The sequence below is a fragment of the Anarrhichthys ocellatus genome, unplaced genomic scaffold, assembly GCF_004355925.1.
Source record: "Anarrhichthys ocellatus isolate YVR2014 unplaced genomic scaffold, GSC_Weel_1.0 scaffold3, whole genome shotgun sequence".
NCBI classification, from domain to species: Eukaryota; Metazoa; Chordata; class Actinopteri; order Perciformes; family Anarhichadidae; genus Anarrhichthys; species Anarrhichthys ocellatus.
Genome location: NW_022280033.1, coordinates 5966334 through 5987556, shown reverse-complemented (window position 1 = coordinate 5987556; position 21223 = coordinate 5966334). Strand labels below are relative to the sequence as shown.

The following is a 21223-nucleotide window of genomic DNA, read 5'->3' as shown; positions in this document are numbered from 1 at the left end:
GTTATCCAATTATTGCCCCATCTGTTTCTGTTGCATATTTGGCACAGTCTCTGTTGTTGTTTTTGTATTGACTTTTGTTTTGTCATCACAAACCTCCTCTGTCCTTTGTACTCCGACACAAAAATAAGCACTTGGACAACTGGCACATCATCATCATGATCAACAATGAAAAACAAAATGACAAAAAGAACAAGAGCTGTATTGTAAATGTTATGAACATCTGCTGGTGTGCAAATCCTTCTCATACGCTTCCCATCCACTCGCGAGTGGAGTTTGAACAAAAACCATTGCTCCTCCTGGGGGAATATGTCCTTGTTATGGTAACAGTCTCTCCACAACAGTCAAATGGCTTCGTTCGCATGGTCAGTCTTTTTCAGCATGTCCATGGCCGATGCATTTTCCCCTAAACTGGGACAGTCTAAAAACCTCCTGTGGGGGGCGGCAACTCAGCATTCCTTTCTGGTCTTCACCATCTTACTGGCGTACTTGATCGGGATCCCCCAGCGTCTCATTAGATAGACATCAAACACATAGGCCATCCCTGGCTCCAGGCCCCCGATCACAGCTGTAGTGACGGCCCGCCGAGGATTCAGCTCCTGGAAATACTTGCAGAGAACCCTCTCGGTGTCAGAGCGGGACTCTGGTCCCAGACAGGGCGCAGTCAGAGCTGATGCTCCCCCTGCCTCTGCTTCACGCTCCCCCAGCTTTCTGTGGTACACGCAGTACAGACTTCTTTCTTCTGTGCCCATCCACGCCAGAGTGACACTGTTGCAACCGCGCAACCGGTTGAAGGATTTGATCTGCAAGGTGGAGGGCAGAGATGGGAACCCTCTGCGGTGGTACGCTGAGGAGGTCTGCATTTTGACCGAGGCCATCAGACCTCCTGGTAGAGCCGGGTCTGTGGTCGTTCCTTCTCTCTCCAAGTGGATGAGATAGGACGGACCTCCCTGGAGCCAAATGTGCACTAAATCTCCCCCCACGGGCTGTGACGTCAAAACCTGGCCTTTACTGGACACGGTGGCCTTGACCTTTTCACCTCCGCTGCAGCTCTGCAAGGTGAGGAGGCCACTCTGCTGCGAGCCGCGAGGACGGAAACTGAAGAACTGCTCTGAGTTGGAGGCTCTGTCGCGGAAGTTCACCCACCTCAGCTCCCCTTCTCTCAGAGCGACGACAGCCGCCCGGGCCTCCTCGTGCGTTCGAGCAAGCGTCCCCTTGTAGGCCGCGCTGGTCCCGTTCAGCCTGTCGATCATAAAGACGTCAAAGTAATAGCGGGTGTCAGGCAGGAGCTCGGAGACGGTGCAAACGCTCTCTGTCCCCTGACACGCACACTGGAGATCAGCATATTCATCAGTGAGGGAGGAAGGTGGACTCTGGGGTTCAGGATAAGAGTCCCACTGCTGCCACCACCACTCTTTCAGAATCGGCCACACTGTCACTCTCCTCCTCTTCTCCTTCTGTTCTTCTTTCTGTTCTTTCTTTTTTCCCATGCCCTCTTGTGCGGCACAAAGACTGGGGTAGTTTCGCTGAGAGTTGACAAGGACACAGTAGTCGTAGCTCTTCTGCGTCTGCGGGAGGCTGGTTACGGAGGCACTGGGCGCCCAGCTGAGGGTGACGCTGGTCATGCCTACACCTAACGTGTGGACTCTGGGGTCAGCTGGGAGGAGAGGGAAGGCACCTGAGGGCCCCAGGCCTTCATGGAAGTACACTGTAGCTCTGGTGTTCTGCTCTTTGGAGCGCAGCCTCAGGATGTAGATGGAAGCCTGGGGAAAGGAAGGACCCCTGTAGGTGTTTACTGCATTGCCTGTGAAGCTGTGCATTTTCTCCTCAATCCCAGGAGCTCGCCACCACACCTCGGGCATACTCTTTTTGGTGCTCCCTGAGAGGAAAGAGAGATAAAATGAAAAGATGTTACTACACATCTAAATGATCAATATGTTGTTGCTCATCGCTACTCTGTTTCGATGTTTGACCTTTCGCTGTGCATCTGATGAAGAGGGAAGCTTTTGTGACTTCACAATTTGTTTGAAAACCAATCATGGTCCAATATGGAACTTACACGAGTGTGATGTGGAGACCTGTTGCCTCTGGTGCACATACACTGAGAATGGACTTTTTAGTGAAGTAGCAGATATACAGTATATTATCCAGTAGTTCAACTTTTAAAACAATACTTGTAACACCAGTTTAGAAAAAAGTTGGAGAAAGAATTGTGAATCATTGCAATCGTAATTGAACAGACAAAGCACAGAAATTCTCTCTCTGCTTTGTTTCCTGGTGTGTGAACACGGTTATACTTGTGTACAAGCACACACTGTATTTCACCTTTTATATGATTCTGGGGGTTGCGTGGCACATTAAGCTTTGCAAATTGCAAAAAAACAAGAACAACAAACAAAGCGCACCGAACCTGACTGATATAAAGAAAACCCTAACACCTCATAAATGAACAAATACATAAATACAATGTTAAATGCCACTTCAAAAATGGTTGCACATTTTTTCCATTCATACCTAAAGTCATTTTCCTTTTGAAGTACACACTCTTCACTTGAACGACGCAACCGTCAAATAAACCTGAAAAAAACCCGTCACCACTCGTGTCCACTGTTCAGCGCTTCTCGAGATGAGAAATTGCTTCTCAAATGAGACCAAATGTTACAAAATCAAAGTGAATAATTCAGGCTGGTGACGGGGACCCACGAACCCACTGTCTGAATCATTCATGTGTCATCTTATAACTTCATAACGTTATTTCACCAAGCAGAGAAGCCTTTTTAGTTAACCTGGAAAAAGTGTTCATGGAACACTCTGAGGTATATTTTCTTTTCCAGAAATCTGCACCTATTTAGCTTATTAGTTTTAAGCCTTTTTGTAATTCTCTTGCTCTATAGAATGTTTTAATTTCCTGAGTTTATTTGATTTGTTTGGTTGGCTGGTTTGCGAAGCACGAAATATTTCAGACCAAGAGCTCAATTTCATTTTCATTGTTTATTCAATGTTTTATGAGATTTTCAAATCCAAATCCAAAGCTTTATATAACATTTGTGTCAGTGTGACAATCAGATATGATCACACTCACTGTATCTGTCGTGGTTAGAGATAGCGGTTGGCATTTAGAATAAATATATAGCATTTATGGTGCTTTGAACTTAAACAAACTGCAATGTGCTGATAAGATGATAAATAAAAAGTCTTATACCTGAGTAGTTGGGACAAAGAAATTTGGAGACAATCGCAGGTTGAAAAATAAAGGCCTCAGCTGTTGTTTATTGGTCTATAAATGTTATTACAGCGGTGGTAAAGTAAAGCTATGACCTCCAGGCTGCAAACACGGGACAGATGCTAAACCCATATAAGACCTTTAATAGTTTGATCATCATATATCTACTGTTCTACAACTTCTTCCAAAAAGAAAACTCTCTTCTACAAACACAAAGTAAAGTAAGATTAGAGTCTTTGCTCTCCACTGAATCCCTATCTCTTATGATAACATCTAATTGATTGTCTTGGCTGAGCCAGATGCGGTGGTGATCTTCAGGCTGAAGCGGGTGTCTGGAGGTGCAGGTTGTGGTCTTACTGTTCACTCACACTGCAGGCTCTTGTGGGGTTTGTCCTTCAGGGTGCGGGCTGCCAAGCTCCATTCGATGGGGAGCTCACAGGGGCTGACAGTCACCGACATGGCCGGGGCCTTCTGCTTCAGTGTGAAGTATAGCCTGTGGAGAAACACCAAAGATAACCGCAGAGAAGTAGTTTGATTCATCTCAGGGAATGTCAAAAAGATAACATCCTGTTTCAATTCAGCTGCGAGGTGATGGATGAGAAGACAAGATATCTCTCCACTGCATACTGTGCAACGTTCTGTCATTTTTGTTGGATGATTTTTGCAGATACGGTGAGCTGGTTAGCATTTTCTTTTTCCAAAAGCTTGAAAATTTCACCGCGGCAGCTGTTGCCAGTCGCCGTCTTTCCATTTGCCTACATGCTGATCAGTCATTTGATAGCGGATCAGGAGAGGTGACCTGGGGATCAGACGATAAGGCCGCATTGACAGTTTCAGATGGATATCTGCCTGTTTGCTGTAACTATCTGGGATCGTGCTTTGCATCGAAACTATTGTGTCCCTTATTGTGATCAGATGTTATTGCGCGTTTGGATTACAGATTTGCATTTTAGATGGCAGTTAAAGGACATTTAACAGTCCTGCTGTGGTGGTCGGGTCTTATTTTGATTCGAATAATCACCGTTGTTAACTCACGAGTCAGTGTTGAACTGCTCTCCTCCACAAAGGACGCCTGAATAGGAAGTCTGTCTCTTTTTAACTCAAACAGTTATCTAACATGTCATTTCTTCACAGCTAGTTACCTTTCATGAAATGAATAAGCAACTGCCCGGTTCTTTGTTTGTAAACATTAGTTGTCCGTCCTTACAAACATCATTATTTATGATTCTGTGCAGATGGTGGTCGGTTTCCAAACAGATGTGCGAGACCGTCATTCTCAAGGGCGCTCTGCAGCTTATTTAATAGAGTGATTACTTTCAGTGTTTTCCCTCCATTATTTGCCGTGTGGCTCTGCATCACTGCACCGGTGGACAGACTGCAGCACAAGGGGAGATGCACTTCGCAATTTTTCAGCTCCCAGTTTCAGAAAGCAGGCGCTGGCACTGTTGTGTAGGGTTCAGGCCAAATGGGCTCCACTTCCTCTCCCTCTCGCTACAGTGGTGCTGGAATCAGCCACCGCCTCCATTAAGGTGATTGGTGGATGGCTGGTGACTTGTTATTGAAGTGGAAACAAGGGCGCATGTGATTAGCAGGCCTCAAGATTTATTCATAAGCCCTTAATGAACTGCAAACGAGGGAAAATCTTCACTTTTTATAACTGTTTAGTGCGGTCTTGAGGTTCAAAAACATCTTTGCTGTCAGTCACAGCAATGGTGGACAGTACATCAGTCATTCAGAGGGAAAATGTTCAATGTTTTACTTTTCATTTGATAACTTACTTTACTTAGATTCTGATTAATAATACAAAATATAATCAACAAGTAAACTATGATGTATTAGGATAAGATAAGATACAAATGTATCAACATTGACAGTTTTCTGAACAGACTAGATCCAACTAGACCACCTGCGTACTGCCTCTGTCCCTCTGTTCACCTACCTGCGAGTGCGTCCTTTGGGGAGAGTAACAGAGGTGATCTTTCCCTCTGGGAACCACGTCGTCGGGCGAAGTGGCACCTCGTTCTCAGGTGCCAGGGCGGAGTGCACCTGGGGCCACGGAGAGCCACAAAACAGAGCCAAAGCTGCACCGAGACACCAGGACAAGGACATGAGTGCCATCGCTGCTTCTTGCTGTCTTGTTTCTTTCGCTCTTTGACTTTCCTCAGTCACCACGTCTTGGATATCTCTCCCGGGCTCTGAGAACACATGGTGGAAAGGTCAAGGTCAAGGACATCAATCAGAGCCCATCAGCAACACACACACACACACACACACACACAGTAAAGCACTCAAACACACTTTCTACTGTACTATTCATACACTAAAGAGCTGTAGCGGCTGCTGATGATTCATTGATATGAAGAAACATCCTATCCTATTCAGACAGAATTATTCATGCAGAGGAATAGAAATTGCAATGCTATATTACTCTGGGATGTGTGTGTGCGTGTGTGTGTGTGTGTGTGCGTGTGTGTGTGCATAGCACAGTGTGAAACCCACTGTAAAAAGGATACTTTTCAAAGTGTGAAAGTGGGTTTATAATCACTCTAAAGTCATTGCCTTTACATCGACATTTCTATTTTTAGTCGGTGGAGTTCAAATGAGTCTGTTCTCCAAATATCTTTCATCGTGGGTCTCAGCAGCCATTTTATCAGGAGAAAAGTGACGCCATGCTGATGTGGAGCGAGGTGCACAAACAACACCTGGAGGTGCTCAGATGCAGTCAGATCCAATCAGCATGAAACGCCTAACAAGAGCTAGTATGGTTCTGTATCTGTATCTTCTCTATCTTTTATTCTATTTATTTCACACCCTTTTACTGTTTTTCTTTCTCCTGGTTTTTTTTCATGTGTATATTTATATATGGGTGTGTGATTGTGTGTGTGGCTGGGATTTAGTGATAGTAGATAGGATGATTACAGGTCTCACTGTTCCTCTTTCCCCCCAGAGAAAACACATTTGTTCAAAGTCACAGAGTCTTCACAAACACACTCCCCGCCTTCCTCTAACAAGGTGCATTATGTCAGTGCTGTGCCCTATAGATCAGATGACAATCACAGTGGAACCATGCATGGAGGCGGCTAGACGGTACATCTGAGTCTTTCGGGCCCCGGGACGCGCAGAGATCCAAACTCACAAACCGTCGCACAGCTACAAAGTCGCACAGAGGCGCCTGCTCATTATCCTTGCAAAGAAAGAGTGGGGAGGGAGTGAACGACCCATAAAGCTTTAACTGAGAGACATGCAGCGGGAGAGAGGCAGATTGAAATGGGAGGGGAGGGAGGGAGGGGAGGAAGGGGAGGCTGAGGAAGAGAAGGCTGTGGAAATGGAGAGCAAGAAGAGGAGGATGTTGGATCAGTAATTAGAGGGAATGAGACGGAGGAAGGAAAAGAGGAGAAAGTGCAACTGGAAAAGAGAAGATTGGAATCAGAGGGGGAGAAAAAAAACAACCCATGCAACAAGGTCGCAATGAATTTGTGACGGTGTTTTAGCCAGACACATGAAGCTGATTGGTGTTTACTTTAGCCCCCATGTCGAATGTGTCTAATGTGTCACATGTTGCCAGACGGCTGCACAACCTCACACTCCCCCTCATTCAGTCTTGATAAAAATGAAGAAAAAAAGCTTGGCGGGCTTGTTTCTTCAAAACGCAGCCGCTGATGAAATATGCATACGGCTCCTCAGCAAATTATGGCCAATTGAATTTTCATAAGGCAAAAAGGCTGGGTCTTACAGAGAGAGGGAGCTTAGTGAACTTAACCACCGCCCTCTATAAATAAATACACACTCCCCTTTAAACACAGGAGCTCATGACTTTGATGGTCCCGCTCACTCTCTGTTCTTTTTTTTTTTCCTCTTTTAGATGAGTTTCCCTCTTTCCAATATGTGTATCCCAGACTGTCGACCTACTGCATAAATACTGTTTGGGTTTTAATGAAAGATATTTCATCCCTGCTCTGTTTGTCTTTTTTCTTTCTCTCCCTCTCTGCCCTTCTTTTACTGCCTGCTTTTCACTTCGTTTGACCCCCTCATTTAGAAGTTGATGCAGGCTCAGTTTCAGAGGTACAGGTTGAGTGCTGTGTGCTATCTGTCTGCACATTGTATCCACTATCTTCTATCTCCCTGTGCTCTGGCAGGACCATCTGCCTTCTGTTATCTGTGGGCAGGGACAGATTAAATGGCATGGGGTGGTCCCTGCAGGATCCGTTGTCCCCCCCCCCAAACTACTACGAGCAAAGAACCGGCCTGCGGTTCATGGTGGGGGTTGACGAGATGATGGCAGGGAAAAATGCAATGACCATGGAACTTGATATGATTTTACGGCTGATTTTCTACCGCGCTGCATCTACATTTGAATATTTTAACCCTTCTCCTGTCTTCTTTACTTTCATTGTCCCTTTGTGCCTGCATCTCTCACACTTTGGTACAGCTTCGTGCCCTTTCTCGATGCATACTTTATGACTGCTCTTTCTCTGTGATCACTGACCCACTCCACAGTCATACTTTTCCTTTCAAATGACAAGAGAATCGTTGGTAGTCGAGAGAGAAAAGACAGACACAGTCAACAATAAAATACACATAACAGATGAGCACAGCCTTTAAAACATGCTGTCAAGATGAAAACGATCCTGCAACAAATGAAAAGTGCCCCGCATCTGTCTCAGCTTTTTTTTAAAACCCTCCATAGCCACACACACACACACACACACACACACATACACACACGCATACACACTCACACACAAAGAACTGATCCAAAGAACAAGTTGCTGACTTAAATATCCAGTTGAAAGATGAGACGCTGACACACACACACACTCATGTTCTGCAAGGACAACAACATGCATGCATCCTTACCTTCTCTCAGTGCACGCTCTCCCTCTCCTGCGCAGGAAGTGAAGGATGGGATCAAATGAGAGAGGGAGCGAGGATGGAGGAGGAGGAGGAGGAGGAGAAGGGGATGAGAGCCGGTTGCGAAGAGAGGAGGAGCGACAGCAGGTTGCTGTTGGGTGTTCTTCTGACTCCGTCTCCCATGGGGTGCTGCTCACTCCCGACTTCAGGAGGTGTCTCCTCAGGGCTCAGGTGTCCCTTCGGGGCTGTCCCAGCACTGGTGCGGTGCAAGGCTCCCCAGATACTCCCCTCACTCTCTGTCTGTCAGTCCTTCACACGTGGAGGCTTGTCCTGCTAAACACTGTGTGAATGTCATCCGGTCACTGGAGCCTGTGTCCCTCTCTTCTCTTCTCTTCTAGTTTTCCTTCCGTCACTGTTTTTTCCACCTCCTTTTCTTTTCACTTGTTCTCTCTGTTTACCTCCTCTGGTGGTTTTTCAGAGCTCACTTGCAATTCAAATGGGCTCATGTGTGTGTGTGTGTGTGTGTTTGTGTATCTGTATGTGCAATCTGAGAGTGAGGGAGTGAGTGGGTGAGTGTGAGGGGGCTGGCGGTGAGGTCGCTGAATGGGGGTGGTGATGAGGAGAGAGAGAGAGAGAGAGAGAGGGAGATGTGATGAGAGAGAGAGAGAGAGAGAGAGAGAGAGAGAGGGAGGTAGAGAGAGAGTTGTCAAGAGCAGTATAGGGAAAGGGGAGGTGATGTAAAAGTTAAATAGCCTACATTAACCATTCTCTGGCTGATAACTTCTGCAGGAGAGGGCTTCAGACAGCATGTTGGAGGTTACACTGTCCTTGTGCCCTTATCGATTGTTCAATCAGGTGCTTAGACTGTTTATGTGGAAGGACAGCCTATCAGAGGCTTAATGGATTTATGCAAATATGTATTGTGCTTGAATTAAAAACGACACAAAGTCAAATAAAAAGAGTCAAATTGAACTTTCTACATGTTTCAAACAGCGCTGCGGCAACATAAAACATATTTTAGCCTTCATCTTTTTCCATTTAATGAATACATTAGAAAATAATTTTAAAAAGTATGTAGATAACAAATAAAAAAAAAGTAAAAGAGGATGCTCAATCATCATTACATAGTTGGATACTAATGATTTGATGACTTATCTCATATCATTTTTTATAGTGCGTCATGCTACTCAGAGCTCAAATATAAATTTAGCTACAAATTTGAGCCACATTAAAAATGTATTTGTCAAATGTGAGTAACATCTCTTTGGGATTTCAGTGGATTTTACGGTGCATGTAGTGTTGAATAAATTTAGGGATCAGGTCTTCAAGTTTACAAAAATTTGAGTACATTGCAGCAAAATGCTATACTTACATATCACCATACATAATTTGATAAAAAACTAAACACTAAACTAGAATACATAATTCTCATTTACTATTCATGTTTACCTGCTTGCATACAATGTTAATTACATCCTAAAGCCATACTTAAACTAAGTTTAAATAGTTAAATTCTTCTGCAAAATTCTGCAAAAGGATCAATACTGTACATCTCTCACATCTGTACTGTGAAGCTGGAGCCAGATAATGCTATAGCTTAGCTTAGCATGTAGACCAGAAACAGGCATAAACAGTTAGCCTGTCTCTGTCTTAATGTAACAAAATCCACCACTAATTACCACATAATCTCTTGTTTGTTTAATCACTACAAAACCAAAGTAGAGTAAAAATATCTGGGGGTTATGCGCGAGACAATTTCTTGGCAGGTTGTGAGAGTGCCATGCTAGTTGTTTCTGTACATAGGAGAAGTTTGCCTTCAGGGCTTTTTGTCAGAAAGAGTTTATTTTGACTGAAACCATGATGCTTTCCTCAACCTAATGATAGATTTAATGCGTAAACCTACGGAGAGTTCTGCTCCCATGTGCGTTGTTTCCCCCTGTTTCTAGTCTTTGAGCTGGTTAGCTTAGCTTAGCTAATAGCTTATTTGCTGTACAGACGATCCCTTTAAACAATACATCTCCTCACTTTCTCTCTCTCTGCATATTTTATTGTATCTAAGTCTTGTCTTGATTTCATACTAGCATTTGCTAGTCTGCTTTGTAGATTGTATTTTCTGCCTGAGGCTAGGTTTCAGAGTGCATCTTAAAGACTGTAGAGTTGAAATAAAAACATCTGTGCATCTGCATGTTATAGTGAGGGCACAATGTATTGAACTGGACAAAGACTACCTATAAAGTCCGTATATGCACATCCATATCGAAGGCTTGAGGTCCTCCACCTATAGGCCGAGTGTAGACCTCAGAGGATTGGGAGCATTCATATCAGTAGCTCTCCAACCCCAGCAGCCCTCTCATCTCCACACAATGGCGGGCCTCATGTACGGCTCTCGGTCTCTCCTGAGCTCTTTAATCAATATCATTAGGAAAATAGAAAGAGGCTCGCCACATTGTGTGCTAACTCCCCCCCTCTCCCATTCTGGGATGGGGCCTTTTCTCACTCATTCAGCAGGTACTTCAGTGTAGGACTATTGAGGTCGCTCTGAATGGGACCCACTCCACCCTGAGGGAATATTGTCTGACCGGAGGTTAAAATCGGATAGACCCCCTCGCTCCCTTCCTCTCTTTCTCTGTCCTCAACATTACTTCAAAGAAGAGTAAAAAAAATGTGGCACATGAGCGCTATTAATAACTGTATCACAACTGGTATATATATATATATATATATATATTTTGAGTGAGGACCCTTTGCTGGACTCTCTTTCAAAGCCACCAGTCTGTATCCCTCTCCGTTCACTGGCCCACTTTGCAGTCCCTAAGAAGTTCTGAAAGTCGGCAATCTGGCAGAGAATGATACGGCGGCTGCTTTTGAAGATTGGATGGTGATTAACCTTCGAGAGATTACTGCACACGTACAACTTTGTGTATGAGCTGCGTTCTAACAACTTTTATCCAGTTTTTCTTGTGATTTGAGAAACATATTGTAGTCAGACTTCGGACATCTGTCGGACATCTGTCGGACATCTGTCAGACCTGGAATGGATGCACAAGCTTGGGTGACACACACTCACAAGCTCTCACACACTTCCTCTTTCTCTCTGTTTCACCGCCATCGTGACTGGCCTGAATATTTCTTTTGATCCGCACAGCTCCTCTCCTCTTGTGTTGCCGTTTAAATAATTGATCGACATACAGTCGCCGGACAAACTCCATACGCAGATAAAGAGAGCGACAGAAAGTGAGAGTTAAAATTTCATTTGGCATAATTGCAAGAAAAGAAACTGCAAAACTGGCCTTTTCATCTATTATGGATGTCTGCTTACAAGCCATGCATAATGCAAGCGGGGCCTTCTTTATGACAACCATGTATTAAATATCATGTTCTTGGGGTCGGGGGGGTCTCGGGCTGCGTGCTTTCACTGCCACAGTTAGTAGGCTTTAGCACTGAGTAATAGCTTACATGGACAGTGGTGTACAAGCAAAGAGAGAAAGGGTGACTGACAGTGAGAGGAAGCGATAATGAGAAATTGACAGAGTGAGATGAGATGAAAGGGGGGGACATGAGGGAGGGTGTGCTAGCTGATAACGGGTTAACAGGAATCCTTATTTTTAACAACATGTCATCACCAGTCGCCCATCTGCTCCTGTGCTGTCAGAGTCCCTTGGGCAGGGAGGGAGAGAGAGAGAGAGAGAGAGAGAGAGAGAGAGAGAGAGAGAGAGAGAATGATGCAAGCCAGCCATCACAGATCAGATCTCTGATCAGCACCAAAAGGAGGAGGAGGGGAGAGAACAAGGTTAGAGAGGTGGGTGGCACACAGATATGTCTCTGCTCTAATATCCAAATGGGGTGTGACATGTGAGGAGGTGAACGGTGTGTGCGTGTGTGTGTGTGTGTGTGTGTGACAGGAAGGCACGGTAGGATTAGATGGATCAATCTACAACTGCCCTCCCTGTGTTTGGATGGGGGGATGGAAGGAGGTGGAGATGGTGGTCCAGAGGTAATGAGAGGGAATCTATTAGCACATGGAGGGGGGTATGAAGACACACAAAGAAAGGAGGAGGAGGTGGTGTGTATAGACTATGCTGGACCTCCAGGGGTGGCCCCAACAGCTCGTTTTATTTATTTTTTGGGATAAAGGAAGTAGTTCCTTGGGGAAGAAAGGAGCGATTGAGGAGAGATGTTAGCTGGTGGAGGTAGCGGGGGCACAGACTTTGTATTTTTACACAGAGGAGGGACAGCACCAACAGCTTGCCGTTCCGCAGGTCACTCATCATTAGCAAATAAAGTTCCACGTCAGTTAATCTCTCTGCTTTCACTCTTTCTTCTCGCCTTGTTTTTCTCCCAGTGTAGACTTGTTTTCCCTCCCTATGCCAAGACGAACTGCAGCCCTCCAGTGGTGCACTGCACTTCATCAAAAGTTTTTGAGTGAAAATCCGATGGAATGAAAACATCTTGTTTTGATATTCATGATGATGCACTTTCTTTCTGCACGACATGTAGAGCAAGCAGTCCTCGGTCCTCGTTTGCCTTGCGTCTGCACTTGATCTGCATCTCACATCGAGTACTAAAAAACCCCCCCCCCCCCCCCCTTTCTTCATCTTCTTTTCCAATGTCTTTCTCTCTCACTCCCCGTCATCCTTCAGGCATGGTAAATGTGAAGGCTAATTAGTCCAGAGAAACCAGTCACACCAAAGAAACCACCGCAGGCCACACAAGCACATTGATCTTGTAGCACCAACACAAGTAAAACACACATTCCCACACGAAACAGAGGAAAACAAACAAGATGCAACAAGAGTTTTTAGAGCAGCATGTATTATAGATGGTACGTATGAACAGAAAGTCAGTCAACATGCAATTCTGTTTTTTTTTTTTACCTTGACAGAGGTCAAGTGTTTATTCCGCATCCTGCTCAGTGATGCTATTTACAGAGTTGACTGTAAAGGAAATGTTTTGCAGCATCAAAACCTTTTTTCTCGCAGTTCCTCTTCTCCTCAGTTCCTCGCGCTTTCTCAGCCATCCCTTCCCCCCTCTCACTCTCCGTTCTCAGTCTTTCCCTCATTTCTGATCCATTTTTTATGCATTACTCCATTACTCTCAACTCCCATTTACAATACATTACCTCCCATCTTTCACAAACACACTTTATACTTCTTCCTCCTTCCTTCAGTCACATTGCTTCCCTCCTTCCCTCCCTCTCTCTCCTCCAGTGCATTATGACACTTTCCTCTACTTCTCCCCTTCACCCCCTTTATGATCCCTTTGTCTCTTCTCTGGTCACGTCATTCCATACGAAGCGATTCTTCTCCCCTTTATCTTCATTTCCCATCTTGTCATTCAGTGAACATCACGCTGTCATCCTGACTTCTAATTGGTTATTCAAAGCATGCCATGTAATTACTCAATATTGCCAATCGTCTCTGCTCTTTTACAATACAAATATACAAATGTCAGCTAATGTAATTAACAAGACTGGCGGTCTGTTCGTCCAGACATTTATTTACACACACGAATGCACACACAACCAGCAGATGTTCAAATTTGATGAGGTTATAAATCACCGTGTTACGAGCCGCAAGACTGGCGTGAAACAGATGCGAGAGCAGTGTGTAGAGATGCTATCCAGTAGCTTTTAAATCAGGTAACTGTAACGATGTTGTCTTCAGCAAGTTCTTTACAGTTTAAAAGACATGCAGGAAGGAGTTCATGGCCGTTTTTCATGTCAAAGGTAGTTCTCTTTGATTGTGGGACACAGCTTGCGGGAGCCCATTCTCATTGCTGTGAATACAACAAACAAAAGAACATATCATTTCGGTTTGGTAGAGACAAACTAAGAATGCTGTTGACAATTGGCTTATGTACTTATAATAACAATAATCTGCTTCTCGAAAGGCCTAAAAAATGTATGGATGTGCAACACTAAATTGCTGGCTGAATGAATGAGTGTAATCAACATACAGGAAATGATTTTTCTAAGCAGATGGTTCATGACTTAGACCTAAAGAGTAAAACTTGAAGCAAAATGTATGGAAGAACATGCACCATAAAGAATCCGTCTTCTTTAACAGCATGAAACGCAGTAGACTACTTTTAATCGGTAAAAGATATACAGTAAAAAGGGGCTTTAAGTAAGCTATAACCTTCATCTACTTCATCTGTCACCATGAGGAATTAGAATAACATTGGGCAAAAGTTTTGACTCACACATAAATTGGTAGAACCAGGCCTCGGAGCGATCCACCAGACAGGTTGTCCACTCTCGCAAGGTCACCTTCCTGTTCCTGTTACGGTCACATGACCTGCAAACACAACACAGTACAACACGTGGCATGCATTCACGCTCTCATTGCCCCTTGTACATGCTACGTGCTTACACAACATGACAGATGCACATGGAGATGGTATAAAGTGTATGGAAACAACTGCATTGGGGCTCTTCAACAGCCATTGTCTTTCAGTTCACCCTGCAGCGTTATCTCTGAAGGGTACTCCTTCAATTTGTGTTAATCCATGGGCAGCGGTAGACACAGTGGGTAATAAACATTATCATTGCTGGGAATGGCTTGACATTGACACAGCCAGCCCTACTCCCACAAAACCTGTCACTGCAGACTGGCAGGGAAAAGGGGGGGGGGTTGGGAGAGCGGATGGTAGAGAAGGGGGAGAGATGGAAGCATGAAAGAATGAGTGAAAATGAAGAAAGGATTGACAGAGAAGGAAGCAGAGGATAAGTGTATTTGAAGATGAAAGTAGGAAGCACTGAAGGGGGAAAGAAGTGCTCCAACATGGAGGAGGAGTAAGATGATCGAGAGATGGTGTGGTCATGAGATTGGAGGGGAGGAGGACACAGGAAGCGGGTGTTGGCATGGAGGACGAATGGATAGATAGATGGCGTGCAGGGAGAACAGCATGGTGGGAGGTGCAACTTGGTCACAGAGCGGGGGCGAAATGCATCACCGTGTGACATTTTTAACCCTTGGTGTTTCAGTAATTAGCAGGAAAGTAACATATTGCAAGAGACAGAAGGTTCACATTATGAACATTTGTGTGACATGAGGTGATGGTGACATGAACACGGGGAGCAACACTGCCCTAACGTTATTGACTACTCAGTCACCTTATGGTATAGGATTATCATTTTACCTACCTATCAAATAGGCCATGTGAACATTGTTTTTTTTTTCATCTCCCATGCTATTGGCTTCCTGAAAATACATGCAACACTAAAAATGTATCATTAGTTGATATGTGAATGCTATGTGCTTCTGACTTTTCAGAAAAAAACATGCCAATATTCAATTAGTTCAAAGTTTAGCCAACTAAGTCAATCATCTTATAAGTTGCACTTGTCAAAGCTAAATTCTTAGAGTTGTTCGCTGCTGGAGGAGGGACTGACTGAAAGAATGGTGAAGCACAATGCTCCAGTGGCATCCTCTTGTAACGCAGCTTCGTCAGGTCCCTGCGGCTCAACTTCCCATCGTTGTTCTTATCCAGTATGGTGAATCTTTGCTAAGGAAAGAGAATGAGAGAGATAAAAACTAATGGTGGAAATAAGTCTGCTTATTAGAATTTATACGGTAATAGATGAAATAAATATGCTTTGCCAGGCAATGTCGGTCTGCAGCTATTGGATGGATTGCCATGAAATTTCACATTCAAGGTCTTGATGAATGTTAATTATTTTTGTGATCCCATGACGTTTCATGCAATGCCACCATCATCAGCATGTTAGCATTGTCATTGTGTGCATGTTCGAATGCATTTACATTGAGAGCTAATTTCTGTCCGTGCCAGAGTTAATGAATACAATCTTAAATTAAGCCACAATGCACACAATGCTAGAGATGTATGAAGTACCACAAACATTTTTTTATTTCAAAAAGGTTGTAATGTAGAGGAAGTCAAGGTGGCTGGACGTGAGAATGTTAAGTTATCCCTTCATGCATCATCTTATTGAATAATTTAGTGACTATTGACCAAATCCTATTTATAAATGGTGTTCATGAAAGCCCCTGTCTCATTCTGTTGAAGACCACACCACAAGCAACACAAGAACTCGCCACTTCCAGTTGGTTGTTAGCATTGATTTCTTGCTGGACAGTGTCTAGTATGAAAAAACAACTGTATGTTCAGTATCTGGTTACACTGGGAGTGAAAGTGATCTCATATTCTTCTTCTGGCTATAGTTTCTTTAGTATTACATTTTGTCATGGATTTCATTTGCATCATCATAAATCATATTTAGTTTGTTACGATCATCTTCTCCCCTTCAGAGCATGTTTAGTGTTTGTGAGTGTGATGCTTGGGCTCACTTTAAACGGGACCTATTGTGCTCTTTTTCGGGTGCATATTTTGTATCTCAAGTTACTGTTACAACATGTTTACATGCTCAAAAAACACCTTGTTTTTCCGATCCTGGCTGTCCTGCTGCACCTCTTCTTACCCTGAAACGGTCTGTCCGAGCACCTGTTCCTCCCTCCAGAAAGGCTTAGTCTGCCCTGATTGGTCAGCTAGCCCACTCTGTTGTGATTGGTCAACCACGTAACGCAAAGACATTCACAATGTCTTGAGATTTTGGTGACCAAATTGGAAGGGGATCTGTTCAATGCTCTTGGAGGAGTTTCCAAAAGTTCCATACCTTAAATCTACAATCACATGTTTCAATGACTCTCCATACAGGCGATACCGGCCTCTCGCCTACTGTAACTTTGTCAGCTGTTACTTTTTAGGACGGCACATGAGGGTCGCCATCCCGTCGTGTATTGTATTTCGGAAACGTAGGGATTTTCGTGATCCGGCTGGTCAGAATGTTGGCTTCAGGCTGCTCCTTGACTGAAGCGGGACGCATGGCGGACAATCACTTCCTCCTTTGAGGGTCTCTCACACTGGGACGACAGGTCCTTGGAGATGGGGATTGTCTGCAACTCCACAACAAATGGAGTTGGGTCCTCAAACACCTCCTCAAATACGAGCCTCATCAATGCTAAATTGTAAATGCTATGTAAAAACATAGCATTTAAACAGTATTTTTTTGGTTTTAAACCAAGTATGCTTGGTGACATTGAGATTGGGCCTAAAGCTGACGAGCAAAGCCATTTGAACACAAGAACGTTAGCTACCAACTTATTCGATGCCTGACACCTAAACATGTCCAACATTGCCCAAGCTGCTATTGTCCTAGTTCGGATGTATCGGTTGAGAGGCAATTTCTGGTCTTTTCGCTATAATTTTCTTTGATATGTAAAAATTAATATTACTTACACTTCGATGGTGATCGCCAAAGAAAATAGACCAGTAATGCATTATAAATTAAGCTTAGCCACTTGTCCTTCAGGTCATCTTTCTTTGGTGGTCCATACAAAGAACATTTCCTTTCGCAGAGCTGAACACAGCATCTTCTGGACACGACGGCCGCAAACCAAACTCTTTGGACTGAGCTCCAGCTCCCGTCTCTCTGGCTTGGTTGCCAAACTAGCCGGTAGGAGGTATTATGCAAATATGTTACATAGTGACTCACTACGTTACGGAAGTAAAGACAGAATTCATTTGAGCCCTTTCAGGCGGCTCAGGAGCAGTGTTTCTGAGGAGGAGAGTAACCCCCTTTTGGGCGTGGATGTCAGTTTAACAACTCTACGGACCTTCTACATGTACAACAAAATATATAACACACTAAAGTAAAGGGAAAAAGACAAAAAGCATTTAGCTTTAAGCGTAAAGTTTCAGCTACCTGTGCTAGTTGTGTCCTCTGGGCGTGGCTGAGGCAGCTCTGGGGCGGAGCAGCAGGTGCGTAGGACACTCCCATACGACTCAGGAGCAGAAACCAGTCCAGGAGGCGATATGGAAACTGGTTTAACTCCTCCTCAGTGCATCTAGCCTTTGGGACTGATCAAGAAGGATAACAGAGCTACTTTGGCAGGCTGCAGTACACAGTGGAAATTGTGGGTAATATCTAATACTATGTGTGTGTGTGTGTGTGTGTGTGTGTGTGTTTACCCAGACAGGTTCCTGTGTGAGCCAGTCAGGTGCAGCGTCTCTTTCTGCAGGCTTCTTTATGCAGCAAACACTCATTTCCGTAGGTTTTTCCCAGAACACTGCACACTGGTGCCCTCTGCCTGATCACATGAGCCAGTGCTTACATACAAAACTGTATTGTGAGGTGCACAGCTGGATTAAATAAACCGCTCTACTTTACGATTTCATCCCAAAATCAACGTATTTTTGTTTCATATAAGTTTCACTAACAAATCCAAATTCTGTGAAAAAGCAACTTACAAATAAAGGATACATTTGAGTAAATTTGCTGGTCAAGTAAAGAAAATTGTGATGTGTTTACCGTGGACAGGACTGAGGACAAACACAGTTGGGGACGAGGACTCCATTTTCCTGAACTACCTGGCACCAAGATCCCACTGGACTGTGGCATTTCAGCAGCTCACAAAGCTTTTCTGAAATTATATAAAATATTTGCTGCAGCCGCATGACGCTATCTTCTGGACGTTGGAAAAAGAACAAATACCCTAAAACAGAAATCTATAAGAGATATATGCAGGCAGAAAATGGCATTCCTCCACTGTATTGTACATTAAAGTCTCACCTGGCTCTACTCTGCCAATATATGGCCTCAGTCTTTCCTCAGCTTGTCTCTGTCTGCGCTGAGCTCTGCCTCCCTGAGACACACACACGCACACACACACACACACACACACACACACACACACACACACACGCACAGGTTTCCTATCATGTTCTAGGTACAGCTGGAGGAATCAAGGTTTTCTTTTCATGTCATTCCACAAGCATGCACTAAACTCAAGTATAAACTTGTCATTAACAAGTAAAACTTTCCTTAAACTTTGGATCAAGAGCCAAAATGATGTGTCCTCACATGCCAATGATTTATGTTTTCATTGGTGTGATGCATCACAGGTGAAGAGGCTTATTATCTAATCTAAGCAATAAAAAAAATGTGTACTGTAAATGATTAAAAAAACAAAACATCAAATGAAACCACAATGAAATGGTATGCTTTCTATATCATATCCATTTTCCTTCATACGCCCCAAATCAAAACTTTTTTCCAAAAACTTTGTAGTCGGCGCCAGGACCACATCTGCCCCCAATGTCCTCCCAGATGAGATGGGGAAACAGGTGCAATGCTGACCCAAAATACTGGAGCCACGCTTCAATAGGTCATGAGATGCTATTTAATAAACACCTATCACAAAACATTCCTGAAGACGACGAACAAACATCCAAAAATATCCATGTGATCTGCTTATGAAACTATCTCAGGTCATCATGTCTATTAAGCTTTGTGTCAGTAAGTTCGACTTACCATGGTTGCACAAGAGTGAAGACTCAGGAGAAGAAACAAGGCACAGGTCGATAGGTTCATGGCTGAAACATCCAGGGGGCTATAGGAGGAAAATATTAGCTTAACTCACACTGATCACGCAGACATAGCTGTGGTTGATGTCTCTGTAGAACGCATACAAGACTGAAAGAGACAAATTATACATATTAGTATCTATTTCCAGCAGCATCCCACATCTAGCTTTACATTTCTTGATATCAATTACATCTGAGTTAATAATGCTCCATTATTAGATGCATTTCTTCCCATCTTTCTTTTGTGGTGTCATTTACAGGCTTTTACTCCATTTCCAGTCATTCAGATAATGCAGCGGGAAGCAATGCAGCTCATTGAGTCTCAAGAAAACAATCATTTTCCATCACAGAGGAAACAGAGGGTAGAGTTACACTGAGAGGACAATTCAGTCGAGGAAGTTATTATCGTCTAACAAGTCATTCTATATCCCCTGGCTGCTTGAAAAAACAACATCTTACCTGGGCCTCTGTCACTCCTTTCTTCTCTTGTTATTCCCTTGTTAGTGTTCTCCTTCTTTTCCTTGTTGCCAGATATATTTGTCTCCGTCTCACCGGCTCCTGTGAGGGTGTATTCCTTTTGTACAGCCCTCTTCAGCAGTCTTTTCTTTTTCTTTTCATTTGTTCATTTGCACCCCTCCGCTCTGCTTTCCCCCCGTCTGTCTGACTTTCCTCCCTTCGCATTGGCTCCTTGTTGATTGCGGCTGAGTGAGTGCACAGGTATCTGAACTCAGCGTTACTTGAAGACATTGTGCAGTTGGATGTTGCTCAGGTATGGGAAAAGTACATAGAGCTGTGCTTGCTGAGAGGGGGGGGGGGGGGGGGGGGGGGGGGGGTGGTTTTGATTGAAGTTGGCATTACTCTCATTTACTAGCCATAGGCAACATATGGTCACACACACTTCTTCTGTTTCTCACATTCAAGCCCTCTTCATATTTCAGACACATGCAAACACACGCAAAGGGAAAAGGAAATAAGGAAGGACACCTCTGAAAATATGAACTTTCAAAGGCAATACTATGGAAAAGGCTGCACTCTAGTGGTTATGTTGATCAATGACATTTTCACCGTATGACTGGTCCAACTTCTGTGAGCGTATACAGGTAAAATCACAACATGCATTTTAAAGCAACCAAGTCATCTGTCAGTCGTTGTTGTTGTTGTTGTTGTTGTTGTTGTTGTTGTTGTTGTTTTCCTCCTTGAAGGAAGGCCATCAGTTAAAGTAGTTTTTCTTAACTCACTAAACCATGTTTTAGACATTGTCCCTGAGTAAGATCCTCTCATAGTACGGAAGGAACATTAAACATTAAATTGAGGAGAAAATATGAAAGATATAACATGAATTAGTAAAACATAAAAAAGTAGTACAAGTAATATAGGCTATCCTTGAAAAAAAAAACATCTGCTATTAGGCGATCATGTTGTAATCAGAAAATATGAAGACCTCAGAGAATGATACTAAGAATAATACATTGCACAACCACTGTTGCTGCTACAACCAGAGGTGAAATAAGTAATGAAATGCTTAATGTAAGTAAGAGCAGCAATACACCAATGTAGAAATACAGTATTTCTACACTGTATACTGCATGCAAATGTATTGTATGTGTTGTATGTATATTGTATGATAATTATACCATAATGTGTACTTATTGTTGCAAATGGTAAAAGAGGGGTTGATTTGAATTACTCTGTAGTTACTGCTGGGAAGTGTGTGAATCAGAATTCAGATTAATAATACAAATTATAATCAACAGATACATTCTGATA

General features: G+C 43.6%; 2 protein-coding genes across 3 annotated transcripts; both read right to left on the bottom strand.

Annotated features, from left to right (window-relative positions):
- Window positions 1-6: 6 nt before the first annotated feature.
- Window positions 7-8619, bottom strand: ndnfl (neuron-derived neurotrophic factor, like). Of its 2 annotated transcripts, XM_031872042.1 has the most exons (4): window positions 8078-8619; window positions 5160-5415; window positions 3589-3713; window positions 7-1876 (listed from the first exon to the last, which is right to left on the bottom strand). In XM_031872042.1, the coding sequence occupies exons 2-4, from the start codon at window positions 5336-5338 to the stop codon at window positions 447-449; spliced, it is 1734 nt and encodes a 577-aa protein (XP_031727902.1). In that variant the 5' UTR covers window positions 5339-5415; window positions 8078-8619; the 3' UTR covers window positions 7-446. The 2 variants fall into 2 exon arrangements, with proteins under 2 accessions (XP_031727902.1, XP_031727912.1); XM_031872052.1 differs by having other exon boundaries at window positions 5160-8619.
- Window positions 8620-13244: 4625 nt separating this feature from the next.
- Window positions 13245-17924, bottom strand: sparcl2 (SPARC-like 2). Its single transcript, XM_031871634.1, has 4 exons — window positions 17796-17924; window positions 15465-15577; window positions 14273-14367; window positions 13245-13846 (listed from the first exon to the last, which is right to left on the bottom strand). The coding sequence occupies exons 1-4, from the start codon at window positions 17868-17870 to the stop codon at window positions 13791-13793; spliced, it is 339 nt and encodes a 112-aa protein (XP_031727494.1). The 5' UTR covers window positions 17871-17924; the 3' UTR covers window positions 13245-13790.
- Window positions 17925-21223: the final 3299 nt, after the last annotated feature.

Bases quoted from the DNA above. Each gene is read 5' to 3' on its own strand.
- sparcl2 (XM_031871634.1), bottom strand. From the start codon at position 17,870: ATGGGAGTGTCCTACGCACCTGCTGCTCCGCCCCAGAGCTGCCTCAGC. The intron at 15,578-17,795 runs GTAGCTGAAACT...CTCTTTCCTTAG, and splicing joins AGAGGACACAACTAGCACAG to CAAAGATTCACCATACTGGA. The intron at 13,847-14,272 runs GTGAGTCAAAAC...TTGTATTCACAG, and splicing joins CTGGTTCTACCAATTTATGT to CAATGAGAATGGGCTCCCGC.
- ndnfl (XM_031872052.1), bottom strand. From the start codon at position 5,338: ATGGCACTCATGTCCTTGTCCTGGTGTCTCGGTGCAGCTTTGGCTCTG. The intron at 3,714-5,159 runs GTAGGTGAACAG...GTTTCTCCACAG, and splicing joins CCCAAAGGACGCACTCGCAG to GCTATACTTCACACTGAAGC. The intron at 1,877-3,588 runs GTGAGTGAACAG...CTTTCCTCTCAG, and splicing joins ACCCCACAAGAGCCTGCAGT to GGAGCACCAAAAAGAGTATG.